This window comes from Amblyomma mixtum, chromosome 3 (assembly GCF_055824585.1).
Source record: "Amblyomma mixtum isolate Tamu chromosome 3, ASM5582458v1, whole genome shotgun sequence".
NCBI lineage: Eukaryota > Metazoa > Arthropoda > Arachnida > Ixodida > Ixodidae > Amblyomma > Amblyomma mixtum.
Window position 1 is genome coordinate 162093927 of NC_143014.1, and position 16899 is coordinate 162110825.

The 16899-nt window shown below is 45.1% G+C and overlaps 2 protein-coding genes across 9 annotated transcripts; one reads left to right on the forward strand and one right to left on the reverse strand.

The window, feature by feature from the left end:
* Positions 1–71: 71 nt before the first annotated feature.
* On the reverse strand, positions 72–15218 carry DENR (density-regulated protein). 4 transcript variants are annotated; one of them, XM_089581737.1, is made up of 3 exons: positions 15029–15218; positions 937–1260; positions 72–336 (listed from the first exon to the last, which is right to left on the reverse strand). In XM_089581737.1, exons 2-3 carry the CDS (start codon positions 1254–1256, stop codon positions 105–107), a joined length of 552 nt encoding a protein of 183 aa, XP_089437863.1. In that variant the 5' UTR covers positions 1257–1260; positions 15029–15218; the 3' UTR covers positions 72–104. The 4 variants fall into 4 exon arrangements, with proteins under 4 accessions (XP_089437863.1, XP_089437862.1, XP_089437860.1 ...); XM_089581736.1 differs by lacking the exon at positions 15029–15218 and adding an exon at positions 2302–2364; XM_089581734.1 differs by lacking the exon at positions 15029–15218 and adding an exon at positions 2175–2312.
* On the forward strand, positions 2574–12342 carry LOC149352549 (uncharacterized). 5 transcript variants are annotated; one of them, XR_016290807.1, is made up of 5 exons: positions 2574–3157; positions 4060–4150; positions 7261–7346; positions 7426–12029; positions 12112–12342. XR_016290807.1 is itself a non-coding variant. In XM_089581738.1 (2 exons), exons 1-2 carry the CDS (start codon positions 5326–5328, stop codon positions 7785–7787), a joined length of 471 nt encoding a protein of 156 aa, XP_089437864.1. In that variant the 5' UTR covers positions 4159–5325; the 3' UTR covers positions 7788–9648. The 5 variants fall into 5 exon arrangements, 1 of the variants encoding a protein (XP_089437864.1); XR_016290806.1 differs by lacking the exon at positions 7261–7346; XR_016290808.1 differs by lacking the exon at positions 4060–4150.
* Positions 15219–16899: the final 1681 nt, after the last annotated feature.

Consider the following 16899-nt stretch of genomic DNA (forward strand, 5'->3'; position numbering starts at 1 on the left):
ACACTAATTATCATGCACCATATGTTGCAGACTGCACTTCAAACATTGCAGTTTATGTTTTACCAATAGAAGCAGAGGTAAATACCATTTTATTCTGTACAGGCCTAGCGGGATTGATCACCAAGGTCCTCTATGAGGTCTTCATCAATTTCTGGCCACTTTTCGCTGATGACATCAAACACATCATCTTTTACATCACCCTGGATGACAATTTCATCATCTCCAGTCACAGACGAACCGCAGGAGAATTTGTGAGAAAAGAATTTTGATGCATCCTTCAGGTCAATGTCAAAGGTGCTCAAGCCGGTCACCACCGTCACGAACTTCTTCTTTCCTCTGTAAAAACAGAACATGCATCAGCAAGCGCTTGGTTGATGCATAATCGGAAAACGGTAGTTACGCATGCTAGGTTTAATTGATTAAAAACATCTTTATTTGTTCAGTATTCTCAGAACATGTGGGTGGGCCGGCTAGTCCGGTAGTCCATTGGCTGCTGCTGCTGCGCTGGCCCTCCCCACCAGCCAGTGCAACCCCAACCCCTCGGAGGAGCAATGGGAGGTTATTCTGCTCAGCGATGATCCTGACCGCATGCTAGGTTGATCTGACACTTGCAGGATGCACGAAACAAAATCGGTGAAAACTTTCGAAGGCTCGTGATAGGCGCATAAAATTAATCGACACTTGTTACAAGCTGTCATACTCGTACGGTGGGAGGCGTGGCTCATTCAAAGAAAGGTCGCGCTATGTCCACGTTTTTGCGACTGAAACGGTAGAGCTGGTCATTACCGCTGCAGAATATGCAGTCATAGGACGAGAAAATGAACGGAAGGATACAACTACACAGCATTTGCAAAGCCACGTTCAGGTGGCCGTAGCAAGAATGTCAATCTCACAATGACCTCGTACGACGTAACCGTATGAAATGTGTTTACTCACCGTGACGCTCTGGACAGACAAATTCGCTTGTCTTTTTCCACCCTCTTTTTGGCTTTGACCATGCCTTTGCCGCCACGCTTCTGACGTTTCTTTTCTTCATCGCCGCCTGCTCCAGTCTGCGGTGCGTCACTGAGGTTCATTCGCCTCTCGAACTCCTCGGGGAGGTTCTTCTGAAGCCATTCCTTGCACTTTTGCGAGTCTGGGTAGTATTCGCAGTACTCAAGCGGCATCGAGCACTCGCCGCAGTATATCACTTCGATGGGATACGACACGCCGGGCAACGGTCCCGTCGGTAGACCTTCCGTGCCTTCTTCAGACATTTCCCTGCAAATGATTTGACGGCACGCCCTTTACCTACAAACACATTGGACTTTGCTAATTTGCCTCGTGGTGCGGTGAAATCCGCGTATACACGAAGCGACGAAGCTGTACTGGCTGTACCAGCCACTTATTTGCACCCGGCACCACACACAATCCTGCTTTGTAGTGTACTGAAACCAAGGTATATACCGAACATGGGCTATGTCCCGAAACGGGCAGTATGGCCAGAATACTAACTGTATTGGTAGCGATCCCTGCGCAGTTCTGAGTGATTGACGTGACTTGAAGGCAACCGATAACAGTTGCGCCGCAACCACGTCGCAGCAGGCACACACTACGGCTGCTCAGGCCCCTCGAAACACGCGTTTCGAAACTTGCCCAGCCATCGGTGATCGTATGGCGGCTAGAATAGCAGTTTCTGGGAGCAAGCAGACGTTTACACCCCCTATAAATAACTACGTTCATGGCTCTCAGATGCTCTTAGTAGCCTTGCGTTCAGTTCAACCAGGCGCCTACAGGTAACGCGACAATCTGCAAACTTTCGATGCAAGGAGTGTAGTACGAGTAGAGAAAGAAAGGCGATCAGTTGGTCATATTAACTCTATGGGAGATCACTTTGCTTCAAAATTGCACCTATGGGTAGTTTCGCAACTGAAAAAAATTTTTCAACTAAAAACTATGTCAAGAAGCTTCAATGTCTGCCGTAATACTTGTATAATAAAAGCTTTGCAAATGCAGTGCAAAACGCTTCATTACCATCACGATTCACGCAATGCTACAGGCATTTCAAATAGCCCTTATATTATTATTTTACCTCATTCGTATTCATAACCTGCAACCATCGTTTGTGGTATTTTTTTGCAGTACTTTCAATCATACGTTTCAACGCAAGATACATAAATGCCCGGCCCCTCCACCTTTCACTCTTCTTTCCACCTCTGTTGCTGCACTCGCCGATCTCCCGACTTCCTGCTACGTTTTCGGCTAGCCGGTTTAGTAGCTTGGGTGCTAACATGGAGGAAAAAAAACTCCATGGGTGCTAACAAGGGTGAAGCATCGTCGGCGTGCCGGTTCAAGCAGTCATGGTGGTGAAGGGGAAGGCCGGAAGCGCGCGCTAAGCGCGCGCGTCCCTCCGTTTCTCAAGACAATCCCAGACCGGTGACCTCCTTCACCCCGCGACGTCACGAAGATGCGGTGGCGCTGACGTCAGTAGCGACTTTCGCGCGGTAGGCAAGGCAGGTTCCGCCTGCCTGTGCCTACCGCAGCTACCGGCGGCTGCATCATGCCTGCGCACTGCAGAAGCGGAGGGCGTAATCAGAGGAAGGTGATCCTCGTTGCGATTGGCCAACCGAGAAAAGACGTCACAGCTCTACTCTAGGTCACTCTGTGGGGACTTTTGGGGAACACTGCGCTTCAACCGACAGGGAAAATCTCAACTCTTCGTGAAAATCCTTGCTCAATATCCCGAGGTATCCCAAGGTGCATTTCTTGCTCGCTTGCGTATTTTTTTGCCTTGAGCATGGAGACGGACACGTGCGATGGCGTTGCTTCAGCGGTTTGCGACAAGGCGTTCTTCAATACTAGTAATTTAAAAACACCCATCAAGGATATTCTTGGGGAAGGACGCGGTTGTTGCTGCGACGCGTCTTTTCTTTTTCTCTTTCCTCTGATCTCTCCTCTATCTGCACGCGGCAGCGGTGGTGGCTCGGATCCAGCCAGTAGGCAGGCCCATGCAATTTCCTTTTCATCCTTCTCCCAGTCACAACAACAACATGTAGTAAGGCACGGCCGTTCTTGTGCGACTTACGTCCGAAGCATTTTGTCGCCCTTCGTGACCTGCGACGGCACCACAACTTCGAGGAAGAGGTGGAGAATCTAGTCTTCGACTCTAATAATAAAGGTAAGAAACGAAGTCTATACTGTTGCATGCACGCACGCAGTGATCAAAGCAATAAAGGGGTTGGTTTGGTTTATGGAGTTTAACGTCCCAAAGCGACTAAGGCTATGAGAGACGCCCTAGTGGAGGGCTGCGGAAATTTCGACCACCTGGGGTTCTTTAACGTGCACTGAAAGCAATAAAGGGCCAAAGCGGGATGCAGTCGCGCGCTTAGATTACCGATTGAAAAGTTGCAGTTTATTGACTTTTCGAGTGCGCGCATTTTAAGTTTGTAAACACAAAGCGCGTTCTTTTTTTTTATTGACGGGCTTACACTCACCTGGGGAAACTTGCACGTGGTTTTGTGCACGCAAAATTAGCGATGACATGCACGTTTTTAAAGGAACCATGAAGATTTCAATGGGCTTAGTCTAGTGCGACAGATCTGCAGAGGTAACCTTTGCGGGCATTCGAGTGAAATGTGAAACGTAAGGTACTATAACCTTTGAAAGCCATGACTTGTCATAGTCATTTTGCACTTATTTGTAATGTAAGGTATGGTTTGTACAAAGTTTAGGTAGTCATAGTTTTGACTCCTAATCATTCTGAAGTGTAGCATGACTCAGCACTTTACTAGTAACATAAGGTGTGCAGAGTTTGTACAAAGTTGCGTAGTCATGCCTTGCACTCATGACTCATCATTCTGCAACATAGCATGACTGTGCACTTTAGTGCTTTGGCATTCTCGCTGGTAAGCAGTCTTATGTGTGTCTGCAGAATTTTTTTTTTGGTGTCCTAGCTCCTCCATAAGCAAAGTGACAAACAGTGCACTCTCTTTCATATTTATAGTGGAAAAAAACTGCAGCAAAAAAACTGGTCCTTGGAGCATACTCGCTGCTACAGGCCTTGCTTATGCTTTGTTGCAGGCACCTGCAATGTCTCGACAGGACACACAACATTGTCGCGGCATGCACCAGCTTAGCAGCGCTGAAGCCATGGCAATCGCAACACGCAGAAGTGTGTAGGAAGAATGCCCAGCATTGTTCTGCCTTTAGAAGTCAACAGCGCTGACCTGAATTTGTGGTCAAAGGACAGGGCCATGTAAAAGGTTGCTGTGCAGGAATGAGTTTTTGCAGGGTGTAGTAAAATTGAAATACTTCCATGTAACAGTCCGTGTAATAACTTAACCTGAACTTGATAATTTTCTCCAAAAATTGTTCCCCATGCGCTATAGCAGGAAAAAACAGTAAGCGAATGACTGATAAATTTTTAACAATAAAAAAGCTGGGAAATGCAGTTCTGCACTGCAGGCAAAAGGCTAAAAATGTGAAGCTAAATCTGTGATTGTCATGCGCACTTGGCAGAGCGCCAGTAGTAGTGCGAGAGTACTGCATATGTGCCCACTCCATAGCACATGCATTTTTCATTAGTGTATGTAAAAAGTACAAACTTTAATTTGGCCTTGCTTTTCAAAAAATGAAAGTAGTGTGATACACAAAAAATTGACAGAGAAGTTTTGCCGAAATTTTATAAACGTGCAAAAGCAGAATTTCATGAACATTGCCTTGTCTTGTTACTTTACTGTTGGCTTTCTAAGGATGCCTTATGCCGTTATTCATCTGCTATCATTGTGTACACGTTTTTATCAAAATGGAGCCCACCTTTGTTCACGCCTCAATTTTTAAAAATTTCATATTAGTCATGAGTTGTTGTTGTGTTGGATTTATTGGTGCATAAGCTTTAGTCATGAGTGGTCATGGACTTAACATCATATGTTGGCATCGTGTCATAACTATGTTACAATTCTGCTGTGAGGCTGTGGTTGCTGTGTCGCTGTTGCTATGCTCTTGGCACAAACCCACATACATCGCAGGATCTTGCTCGGGGTTTACCGTTCGGAATTGTGCTTTCACACTAATAATTAACTAATACTATGTGGAGTGCTTAGTTATGTTTACAGTCTTTCCGTTTCAAAATTTTGCGCCTGGAAAGATGGAGAAGAAAGCAAAACTTGCTGCCATTTTGTAGCTTCTACAGGAAAGAAGGAATGTGCACCAAGGGTTTTTAAACGTTACCTGCACTGCCACCGTTCCGGCTCGTATGAAGAGCTTCCTATAGAACAGCGCCAAAGGCAGGAAAAGGGGCAAGGAAGCTGCGAAATCGGCAAACACTGCTTTGCTACTCTAGAGGTCATGGAGAAAGAGGGCAAGGTATATGTAGTGTTTCAAAAGAAACACTACGGATACTTCAATGAGGCCTGCCACCAAAGGCTGTCCCAGAATGATGCCGGAGTGCTTGCAGGTTAGCCACTCCTCTTGTACAAAGCATTTGTGCATGCTGTGTTGACTGTACCGGAATGTTAAAACGTTTAGAAGCTACACTCCACCAACCTTTCATAAATGGGAGACGAAAGTGCAATAGAAATGTATTTTAGGGGGAAGATATTGTTCATTAACTCGAGTGATCATTTCAATGGTTTTTATTCTTCTGCGATGCATCTATGGCACAAAAGAGGTGGGACAACACGAAAATGCCTATTGTAAAGTGGGAGAAGGCATGTCCCACAAAACGAGGGGGCGGAAGAAGTTATAGTAGGGCACAGCTTAAGAACCCAGCGGCCAATGCCCCTCAAAAGAAGCCTGCCATCCAATGGCGTCGACCGATTCTCATGATGTCATGGTTAATCCTAGGGGGTAGCATTGCAGGAGGGTGGCAGATGAAAGGGGTTTAGTTATGGCTTTAATTGGATTAACTGATGAAAATCAGCTGACACCATTGACTGGGGGGTCTTCTTTAAGGGCCATCTGCCACTTCATTCTCGAGTTGTATCTGACTGCAGTGCAATTCACTTCAGCCTACTTGGTCGCATCGAAGGGTGGAAAACAATTGATCCACGGCACATTGCATGCACAGCACAGTCTGTACGAACTTCATGCCGTTTAGTTTAGAGATGCTTTGTGGAAGGGGTCCAGTCTTTCGAACTGAACATAATTAGGAATGTCATCTAGCACTGGACTACTCCAATGTTTTCTTTTGTTTTTCTGCTGGTTTCATTGACTATCCTAGGTCTGTCGCTCAATCGGCTGACGTTGAACTTCATCCGTAAGAAGTCGGCTTGAGCTCCATGAAACGTGTCTTGAATGACTGACAGTTGCACTCGATGCTAGCCTCTTTTTTTGGCTGCCTGTCAAAAGCGTAGGCATTTTGTTGCTGATCAATGCAACGCCACCAGTCTAATGGTTGTATAAGGGCCATGTTTTCTCTCATGAGACAGATCGTCTGCAGTGAACTTTCATTAATTAGAATTATTTGGCTGTTTTGGCACTTCATCAGTAATGCTCACAGGAACGGCTGTGGTTTGAGTGTTCAGCTACTAAGCTGGAGTACCCGGGTTAGAACCCGGCTGCGGCAGCTGAGTTTCGATGGAGGCAAGAGGTGCCCACGTGCTGCGCAGTGTCAGTGCCCAAAGATCCCCAGGTGGTCGAAATTATTACGGAGCCCTCCACTACAGCACCTTTCTCTCTTGCTTCTTTCACTCCTTCTTTCCTTCATGGCATGGTTGAGGCAGTTACTGCACCATTTCCTTTCCTGAAAAACCACTAATATAAAACACAAGCCTGCACAAGAGTTGAAATCGCAAAAAAAAAATGAACAAGCAGCATTTATATTTCAGTTTATGTATGACTGGCATGCCCTCCAATTGTCTCTGACTTAGCAGCAGTCATTTAGGTGTTGAAACTGAAACAGCATGAGAAAAATATTCACTTAGAAATTATTCACCTGGCGTAAGTGAATTCTACATTGTGACTCGTGTACACTATTGTCTTGTGCAAAAGTCCAAAGAAACAAAGATCGCGTTCAAAAATTTGGTGTCTCTACTCCTTAGAGGTTGCTGCCAGGCGAATTGGTGCATTTTTTGAATATGCAGAATGAAATGGGACAGGATGAGAAGCACACGTCCTTATTCTTTTCTTGTCCACATTTTCAGTGCTGTTATATTCTGCATTTATAACACGCTGTATATAACTTCCCTGTTTTGCATTGCTGTATGCAAGTTTAAACACTCAAGCTCATAAAAATAAAGTCCATCTGGCTTTGAAACAACCATTTTGTCGTGTGCTTTGCAGTGCCACAAAAGTGAAATGAAAGTAAGATGAACTGTGTGTCACCTGTGAAAAGGAACAAAGTGCAAGACGAAGGAATCCGACCAGAAGTATTTGTCACTTTATTACATGGCTGTAGGCAGATGAACCACCAGAGATGTTAACAGTTTTTTTCTGTACCATTTTCAGGCCGGTTAGCAGGAGTGCCAGAAAAAACCATTGTGCACAACATCCGAGCAGGTACAAGTGGATCAAGCCCACGGATGCAACTTGTGACCACTAAGGACCTCCGTAACATTGCAGATAAGTTTAGGATTGGCAAAACAGAGCAGAGAGATGCAGACAATTTTAAGAGTGTTGAAATATGGGTCGAAGAAAGGAGGGCAGAAAATGAGTCGCCACTGTTGTATTACAGGAAGAAGGGTGACCCCAACAGTCATGGTGGTGACTTTGAGCGAGCATTAATGACGTTCCCACAACGAGAGCTCCTTTATGAATTGGGGGCAGCGAAACTGTGCATTGACTCCACCCATGGCATAAATAAGTACTAATTCCAACTGACAACCCTGCTTACAATTTCTCAAGATGCCTTTGGTATCCCGTGTGCCTACTTGATTTCAAAAAGGGTGAACACGGGCACTGTGGTGAGGTTTTTCGAGGCCATCAAAGAAAAAACACAATACCATGTCAGGCATTTATGTCTGATGATGCCCCTGTTTATGGCAGTGCACGGGAGCAGGTGATGGGTCCCTTGAGGAGTCGACTGCTTTGCAGCTGGCAGGTGCTACACAACTGGAGCACGCACCTGAATACAGTCACAAACAAGGACTGCAGGAGTACAACAAGGGACATGCTGCACACTCTGATGAAGTGGACAGATGAAACTGACTCTCAACAGTTGCTCCCTGCACTTCTTGGTATCCACTCCAAAGAGCATCAGCTTAATTGCCTTTGGCTTCACAGAAATTTTGAGAAAACATACGCAAAGAGGGCATGTCAGTGGGCTTACTGCTATAGGCAGTACATTGGATTAACAAAAAATAATCACTTGGAGTCAATGCACAAGGCACTGAAGTACTCTCGCTTTGGTGGCTAGGTAAATGGGTGATTGGATACATTAATCAAAGTACTCTTCAATTTCACATCCGAAAAACTTTACAACAGGTGTCAAAGGAGGAGCAGACCACCGCAAATCTGCCCTATTTAGGAAGCATAAAGTGAGGATTGAGCTTTCTAAGTCCAGTACTGAGAGAGTGGGAGATGGCCAGTGGCATGTAAAGTCACAAAGTTTGGTGAACTTCAAGCACACAGTGGAAAGAACTAGCAAATCGTGCAGTGGTTGCGAGCTTCATAGTGAGCAGTGCGAGGCTTGCCACAACATGTACACATGTACGTGTTGACCATGCAACGCATGTGCACATGTGCAAGCACATGCATGCTGTTGCTATAATGGAGCTACACTCGTGCCAGATGCAGAGCAGCCAGAAAGTAGCATCTGACTGTGCTGGCGTTTGTAGGCCCTGCCAGCTGAAGATGGCAGATTTCAGGTGAGGGATTAGGATTATGTTATGAGCTAGTTGGCGGGCTATTCTGACAGAGTGCTTTAGCATAGCAAGCTCAAGACACAGCAGGGAAGAGGAGTGCCATTTGCTAATTTTCTTGAAGCCCACATGGTCATGAGAAAGGTGCGCCATCATATCCCATATCAAGCAGCACCATTGAGGGTGCACTACAGGCCTCTGGTATTTCTTTTCTAGTCATTCCTTTTTTCCCAAAACTTTCCTCCTAGGAATGGAGAACTCATCCCGCCACGGCGCCTCAGTGGCTCTGGCGTTCTTAGACTGCTTACCCGAAGGCTGTGGGTTTGATCCGGCCATGGCGGCCACATTTCAGTGGAGGCAAAATACAAAGATGGCCATGTGCTGTGCAAAGTCAGCGTGCATTAAAGGGCCCCAGGTGGTGTAAATTAATCCAGAGACCTCCATTATGGTGTCCCTCATAGCCCATGTGTCGCTCCCGAATGTTAAACCCGACAATTAAGAAATTGAGATATTTCAGGCCCCTCATTCCCTACTCAGAATCTGCTTGTGTGAGTACGCCCTCTCTGACACTGCTCAACAGAGAACTTCTGACAATTGGCAAACATTTTTCATCTTTGGGAAATTAGTGCACTCATTTTCTTGTTCATACCTGCCTTGCATTCACTATAATTTTATTTCTTCGTCATCCCTGCTTGATTTCATTTTGCCTGCATGTGCATTGGGAAATTAGTGCACTCATTTTCTTGTTCATACCTGCCTTGCATTCACTATAATTTTATTTCTTCGTCATCCCTGCTTGATTTCATTTTGCCTGCATGTGATGCACTCAGAGAGGCATGCGCTCTTCAATAAAATTAGTATGAAGTGTCGCTCCATGCTGCATTCCTCTTTGTTGCGTCGTGCTGTCACAGTGCACCGCCCTTTTAGGACATCTTGAGAAAAACAGCGCTTGCAGACAAAGGACCAGAACAAGGACACACAAAAAAAAAAACAGCGCAGTTGTGTGTCCTTCTCGTTTCCTTTGTCTGCAAGCGCTGTTTTTCTCAAGATGTACCCCAACCAACTCGCCCAGCAACACACCTTGCCTTTTAGGACAGTTGACAATATGTGGTTCTACAGTTCTGCAATGCATATGAGAAAAAGTATTCTTGACAAAAGGCTAAGCCGTAGCTGTCATCTTGCACACTGAAAGCTGCAGCGCAAAACTACTATTCATCTTATTTTGCAAACAGAATACTGCTGCAACAGAAAAACAGTATTACTCATTTTTCAGAACATTGCTGGTGCAATTTGTGACATGAAGTTATATTGCCATGGTAGAAACAGCCGTGAATAGCCTTCCCTCACATGATAAAGCACTTCATAAATGAACTTGCTTGGCTCTTACACAGTGTCTCTCCACCAGCCTTCCAAGCAATGAGCCTTCTGTTGTGTGATGGGAACACTGTGCCAACTTTGTTGCCTAGAAATTCTAAAATGCCCCTATTTGTCGAGAAGGCAGCTTAGTTTATGAAACATATAGTGCCCAGTTAATGTCATTTCCTTTTTACTCATTAATGAAAAATGCTTCAAAGCCCAACTGCAACGAAATTATAATTTGGCTAGAATGCCTGTTAATGTGCTGGGTGTGTCATAAAACTAATCGTAACAAAGTTTCATGCTTCTGAGAAAACTGACACTGTTGCTACAAGTGTTTAAAAAGCTGTGTAGTAGACAACGTGGCATGTCCATATAGACAGATACGGATACCTGAGTGCCATACGGCCTCATGTCTGGCCCATTGGGAATGAACAGATTAAGGACAGTGTAGAGTGAAAGGCTAGGGGCTAAAATGTGGCTTGGCATTTGGATTGGAAAACGTTTATTGTCAGCACTGAGCCCTAGTGGGCATTATACTAGGTGGCTTCGAGCCCATGGCTCTTGGCGACCTTGTGAGCCCACTCAGTGGCCCGGACTTGCGTCAACGGGTCTGAGCTGGCCAGTATAGCCTCCCACCGCTCTAGAGAAGGGACTGGTAGTAGGTCCGCCGGTGGCGGCGCCTTTTTGCAGCTCCATAAAATGTGGTCATATCCGGCTATCTCGCCGCATTGTTTGCAAGTAGCGTTGTATTGTGTTGGATACATGTGTGCTAGTCTCGACGGGCTAAAGAAGGCTCGCGTCTGGAGCCGACGCCACGTTACCTCCTGGCTTTTGTCAAGCTTTTTGTCTGGTGGCGGATAGATCCTCCTTTCCAGTTTAAACTGATTGGTGTATTCGTGAAATGATATGAATGCATCTCTCGTGAAATTTGGGGACTCGACCCGGCTCACTGCTCGGCTGACATAACCTCGAGCTATACTGTGAGCCAACTCGTTTCCCCTGTTCCCCGAGTGTGCCGGCACCCATATTAGTTCCACCTCTCTTTGGTCCCAGTCTTTATGTCTTAATATTCGTTCTGCCTCCTGGGAGATCATACCCCGCGCAAAATTGTTGATAGCCACCTTGGAGTCGCTAATTATGGTGACTGCTTTGGTGCTGGCCATTGCCATGGCGATAGCCGCCTCCTCCGCTGTCCCTGAGTTTTTTGTTTTGACCGAACCGGCCGTTAATGTTTCACCCGAGTCGTTCACGGCCACGACCGCAAAGGAGTCGCCTCCTTCGTATTCCGCCGCGTCTACATAGGTTGTGTGTTCCGAGCCTTCGAGCTTGGCTTCAAGGGCCTTTGCTCTGGCTCTCCTCCTGCCTTCGTGAAAAGCAGGGTGCATGTTTTTTGGAAGTGGTTTAATAGTGAGTAATTTTCTAACTTTGGTCTGTAATTTTGCCTGCGCGTTTCTTTCCGGAATTTTATCATGTAATCCTAGGTTGCTCAGGATCTTTCTCCCCGGGGGTGAGGTCGCAAGCCTCCTTAATTGCGCAAATATATGTGCCTCGCATAGTTCTGTGGTGGTGTTGTAGATCCCCAGTTTAAGAAGTCTTTCCGTAGGAGTGCAGTGGGGCAGCCCCAATGCTGCTTTATATGCCTGCCTTATGATCCCATCTATTTTGTTCTGTTCCGCCAGCCCTAGCTTGAGGTAGGGAACGGCGTACCAGTCATGGGTATGGTGCTGTGGCAAAGTTGTTAGGAATTTGTTTCAATCCTGCAGATGCTGATTTCTGTTTCCATTCCAGGTTTTTGTACACCATATTTACTTAAATAATGGATGCATTTGTATAATAAATGCTTTCCCTACATCAATCATCAAAATCTGGGGAAAGTTCAACTGACCACACCATGTAATAAATGCACCAAACTTACCATTCTAATTTTTTCCCACAAGAAACTGCATCCATGATGCAAGTAACTGCGGTATTACAGGTTACAGAATGAAGCACTGTCAGCCGTATTATGTGGCCGCAAGACTGCCTGGCGCCATGTGAAGAGGAATGCTCCCAAGGCTCATCACATCACATTTACTCCAGTATCCAGATATGGCACCCGTTTCATCCTGCACGTCACATTCACCTCGGGCTGGTGATAGCCTGCCAGCTAGATTAAGAATGTCACAAATAAAATGTCTACCTAACTGAAAAACTGCGGTTGTATATATCGGAGATTTTTATTGACTTGTGGCAGTCTACCTGGACAGGTTATGGTAATGCAAGGCAGCCCATTATGCACAGCATATGAGTGCATAGGCGCCACAACTTCGCATCTTTTCCAAGGGTTCATGTTTTGCACTATTGGGTGTGACCCGACCCATCTTTCCACAATCCTCGCGTAATTAATAATAAAGTGCTCCTAATCCTTCTTTGACAGCCAAAATGTATTTTCCTAGGCATATTGGCAATCTGCAATTTGTATTTCTCCACAGATTTGGTACTTCTGAGAAGTTGGACGGTCATTTTATAAATGATATATTTTTAATAAGCTAGCAGATACTATTCCTGATTTAAACATTTGCAGGCATATATACGCTGCCATTGTTTGCCTTGATAAATACCGTGTCCATTGTGTAATCATAGTACAAACACGTTAATTGATTCTAAAGGATGTTAATGCTGCTTAATTACGCCGTACAAGCCCAGCTGTGGCTTTGGAAAGCTGCCCTTCCTTGGACTCTGACATTAAATACAACTTGTACTTGGGAAACACTAATCTTACTGTGAGTGTAACGACAAAATTAAACAAATTCCATTAGACGCTGGTATGATCCCGGCTGTGGCAGTTGTATTCCGATGGTGACACACTACAGGCCCAGATGCTGTGTGATGTCGGAGCACGTTAAGGGCCACTGTTGGTCGAAATTACTGGATCCCTCCACTGTGGCGCCCCTCATAGCCTGAGTCGCTTTGGGACGTTAAACCCCATAAGCCAAAGTTAGCATTATGTTCCTGCCGGAACGAATAGGCACCATCAATCACTACGTGACACCCCCACTCCACTCACCCGATGAAATCCCATCCATCAGTGACACATCCACTCTCTCCACCCTTCGACTCAGATTTGCAACCGCTTGCCAACCGCCTCCTCCCGCCCTCTCTTCTTCCCTGTTCCCTGCAATTTCGTGAAGGTGGATTTCACTCCCTCCACTCTGTCACCTGAGGCTTCAGACCGACGGATTATTCCAACATGGGGGGTTCTGATGCTGATGCACTAAAATGATATTTTTGAAAGGCAGCTACAGTTTGTTACATGTTAAGGAGAAGGGTACTCGCTGCACCATGCAAAATGCGAGATCATTCCCTGGTGTGCACACACTGCATCACAAGAGAAGTACATTTGGCACCTAAATTTAAATGTGCAGTATAGCGAGCAGTTAGCACCAGGTGCTGTACACAGACACGAGCACAAAATGAACACGCTTATTACCAGGCCCTCTCTGTGCACCCTCCCTATACATAGTGCGAAGACTGCTTTTGAAGCTAAGGTTGGTCACATTACAAAGAAATAAAGACAGCATGAACATGAGAACCGGACACGCAGCACTGACAGAAATCTCGATAGTCGGTGCTGTGTGTCTGGTTCCCGTGTCGTCCCTTTCTGTTCGGCGACCAACCTTAACTAGAACAAACAACTTGCCCGAACCCTTGCTTTTGAAGCATTTCACATTGCATGCAGTAAGTAGCACACAGTACAATGCACACTGAGCCATGTGTGTTATTGTATCAGCAGTAAACCACGTGCAAAAAAAAAAAAAAGACAGCCAATAACTACAGTCGGTAAAGCGAAATTCGAGCGCAGCTCTTCACATATTTTAGTTTTGCAGTATGCTGAAGTAAAGAATTCCAGAGAGCCACCTGCCCCGGCGAGAGGCAGTGGTAGGTGACATTTCGCCCTGAGCACCTGGCTATCACATACTTTGTACACAAGTTCTGTCCCGCCTCATACGAACACCAAAACACTTTCTTGAATATCTTTTTCAATGAAGGCAAATACACTGGCTTACACAAACATTGAAATTACTTGCTATTACATCTTAATAAAGTGTTCAGTGTCACACTATTACGATGCTATATATCAATTTATGCATGCCAGCACATCATCTCTGGCTGACAAAGATCTGACAAATCTTGCTTTTTGACAGTATGTGGGCACAGAGTCATTGATTGCACTGACCAAATATGACTATACCAGCAGAACGAGAACTCGGAGGATTACCTTAGAACTCATGTGCCTTTGAAAACATGCAGTGAACATGGAAACAATTTTATTTTTAAGGTGCGCCGCCCAGCGTATGCACATGCGTTCAGTGCACTCTTTCTGCGCCATGAAGGACGACTCGGTCTCAAGAGCAGAAGTACACACTGCCAGTGCATTCCAGAACATTTAATTCAGATAGGTACTACATGAGACGTAAGCAACCTATGTATAGCGTTCGCACCGTGCAGCTTTATTGCTTCGCTCTGTCCCGAGCATTTTTCAGTCCACTGAGGTGGTTGCGAGCCACAGGTGGGTTAGTCTTGCGATTATTCTGCCGGCAATTGCTTCTTTCTGTAATCTAGCAGATCTACGCCACCTTGCACCCACAAGTCGTCAACTGGTACTGTCGCCATTCAGGTGTTCAAGACACTGGTCTTGAAGGATCGAAGGCTGGCTGGAAACGACATGCTGCAATGTTCTCCAACCCTTGCATCACGAGAAAGTCAATGCGATGACATATCACAGCACACGCACTGCATCGTGATGATTATAACAAGAGTTATATGCACAGATATTTTCCAGAATGAGCTGGAAACACCCAGATCAGGGACGCCAGTACTGGACGGCGCGGGCTTGCGTCCTGCTCACTCACCTTTAGGGACGCATGGGAGGTAAACACGCATTCCATAGGCGGTCTACTGGTCACAAACAAAAAAGGGGCAAATTTAAAGAACTACACACGCCACAAAGACGAGACACCGACGAATACTTCACTCGCAACAGCCGCCGACCGCGATTCGAACGTACGTAAACAACCGCCATGTTGTTTTTTCTTCTTTGCTAACTGACTGTAGGGGGCGCTGTAAGAGCGCTAGCATCATCATCATCATCGCGCGCTCCCTCAAAAAAAATTAAATACAAATAGCCGAAACCAGCAATAAACTAGAAAAAAAAAGCATTAAACGTTAAAAATTGCAACATAAATAAGAAAGTCATTTATGCAGTTGACGAAAATCAACACACTCATTCAAAGGAAACGCCAATAAAATTGATTCATAAAAATAAAACAAAAATATAAATATGCATGTTTTCTTTTTCTTGGTTTTGACTAAAGCTAGGACGTGCGACTATTTTTTGGCAGTTTTCTAAATCGGGTCGCCCAGTGCGACCATAAGAAAATTAAGGCAAGAAAACTGAAAACGTAACGGGCACTTAAGGGTCAACATTGCATCGTCAACAATATGCACGCTTTCTCTCTTGCTGCTCATCCCAAGCTTGAATGCATGTCAATTTGCTGTTTCAAAGCAGAACGGTCTTCTATCATTGTAGCGGATTGAACCGAACCAAATGTACTGTCATGAACAAAGCGGTCACATAACTTTCACTTATGCAGCTCAAACTCACATTATTTATTATTTGAGTTTAGTTTTAATGACATGAAAGAACCACAAGTACCATTATAAAAGGTATTTTTCATCAGAGCACTTCGGATGGACTAGAAGCCTTACTCCCAACAGTGTACAATAAAGCCATTCACACAAATCATGTTGGCAGCAATGTTGAAACTGTGTGCGTCCACCTTACTTGAAACTGCAACGGATGCAAGATAGACAAAATTTTACCATTCAAAATCATAATGTGCCGAGATATTGCTGCAATCTTGAACATAACCACGCTTGCCATTACAATCAAAATGACTCAACAGCACATGCAAACATGAGAATTTTTTCTTCACAGACATTTTGACACTACATTTAGTTCACTATTTATGCAACTTCCGTTTATTTGCACGATGGACACGAATATTCACATGCACTCCAGTCTTAGCATGAGTGCCATGCATACGTAATTGTCGATATGCACCCCGTCACACATTGTGCATTTACACATAAAAATACTCATGAAAACTCAACAAGCGCTCAGCAATTACTGCAGCTTAAATGGTCAAGCACACAGAACACGTCAAAGTTATGGTATGGTATAGAATATGGGGTTTAACGTCCGAAGGCAACATGGGTTATGAGGAACGCCATAGTGCAGCGCTACGGATTAATTTTGACCACATGGGGCTCTTTATCGAGCACTGATGTCACTCAGTACACAGGCGCCTAGCATTTCGCCTCCACTGATAGGCAGCTGCCGCAACTGGGATCGAACCCGTCCTTGGGAACAGCAGCGGGCACCCTAACCACTCAGCCATTGCAGCGGGGCAACGGCTGACCACATTATAAGCAACCCAAAGTCCAGGTCTCTGCTTTATGTCTTACATGTTGCCTAGGTATCGTCTACTTTTACTAAATCTGCAATCTAAAAATTAACAATAGACAACTTCCCCACTCCATCTAAATTACTATAATTGTCCCATGCCCTTCTTGGTTTGCTACACACTTAAGCCTATAATTTTCGGCTAGTTTTATCAAGGTGTCATACAAGTGTAACAGCTGCCACAGTATGAATTGTGGATTCTAAGAGAAAAAAGAACTCACAAATTTTGCACTACTTTGAACAAAAATATTCAGCCAA

What these genes read in the sequence shown, in the direction of transcription:
- DENR (XM_089581734.1), bottom strand. Translation starts at nt 2,272, where the DNA reads ATGTTAGCACCCAAGCTACTAAACCGGCTAGCCGAAAACGTAGCAGGA. An exon ending in GGTGGAAAGAAGAGTGAAAG is followed by an intron (nt 1,261 to 2,174) that starts GTGGAGGGGCCG and finishes AATCATTTGCAG; the next exon opens with GGAAATGTCTGAAGAAGGCA. An exon ending in TGTCTGTCCAGAGCGTCACG is followed by an intron (nt 337 to 936) that starts GTGAGTAAACAC and finishes CTGTTTTTACAG; the next exon opens with AGGAAAGAAGAAGTTCGTGA.
- LOC149352549 (XM_089581738.1), top strand. Translation starts at nt 5,326, where the DNA reads ATGGAGAAAGAGGGCAAGGTATATGTAGTGTTTCAAAAGAAACACTAC. An exon ending in TGATGCCGGAGTGCTTGCAG is followed by an intron (nt 5,435 to 7,425) that starts GTTAGCCACTCC and finishes TACCATTTTCAG; the next exon opens with GCCGGTTAGCAGGAGTGCCA.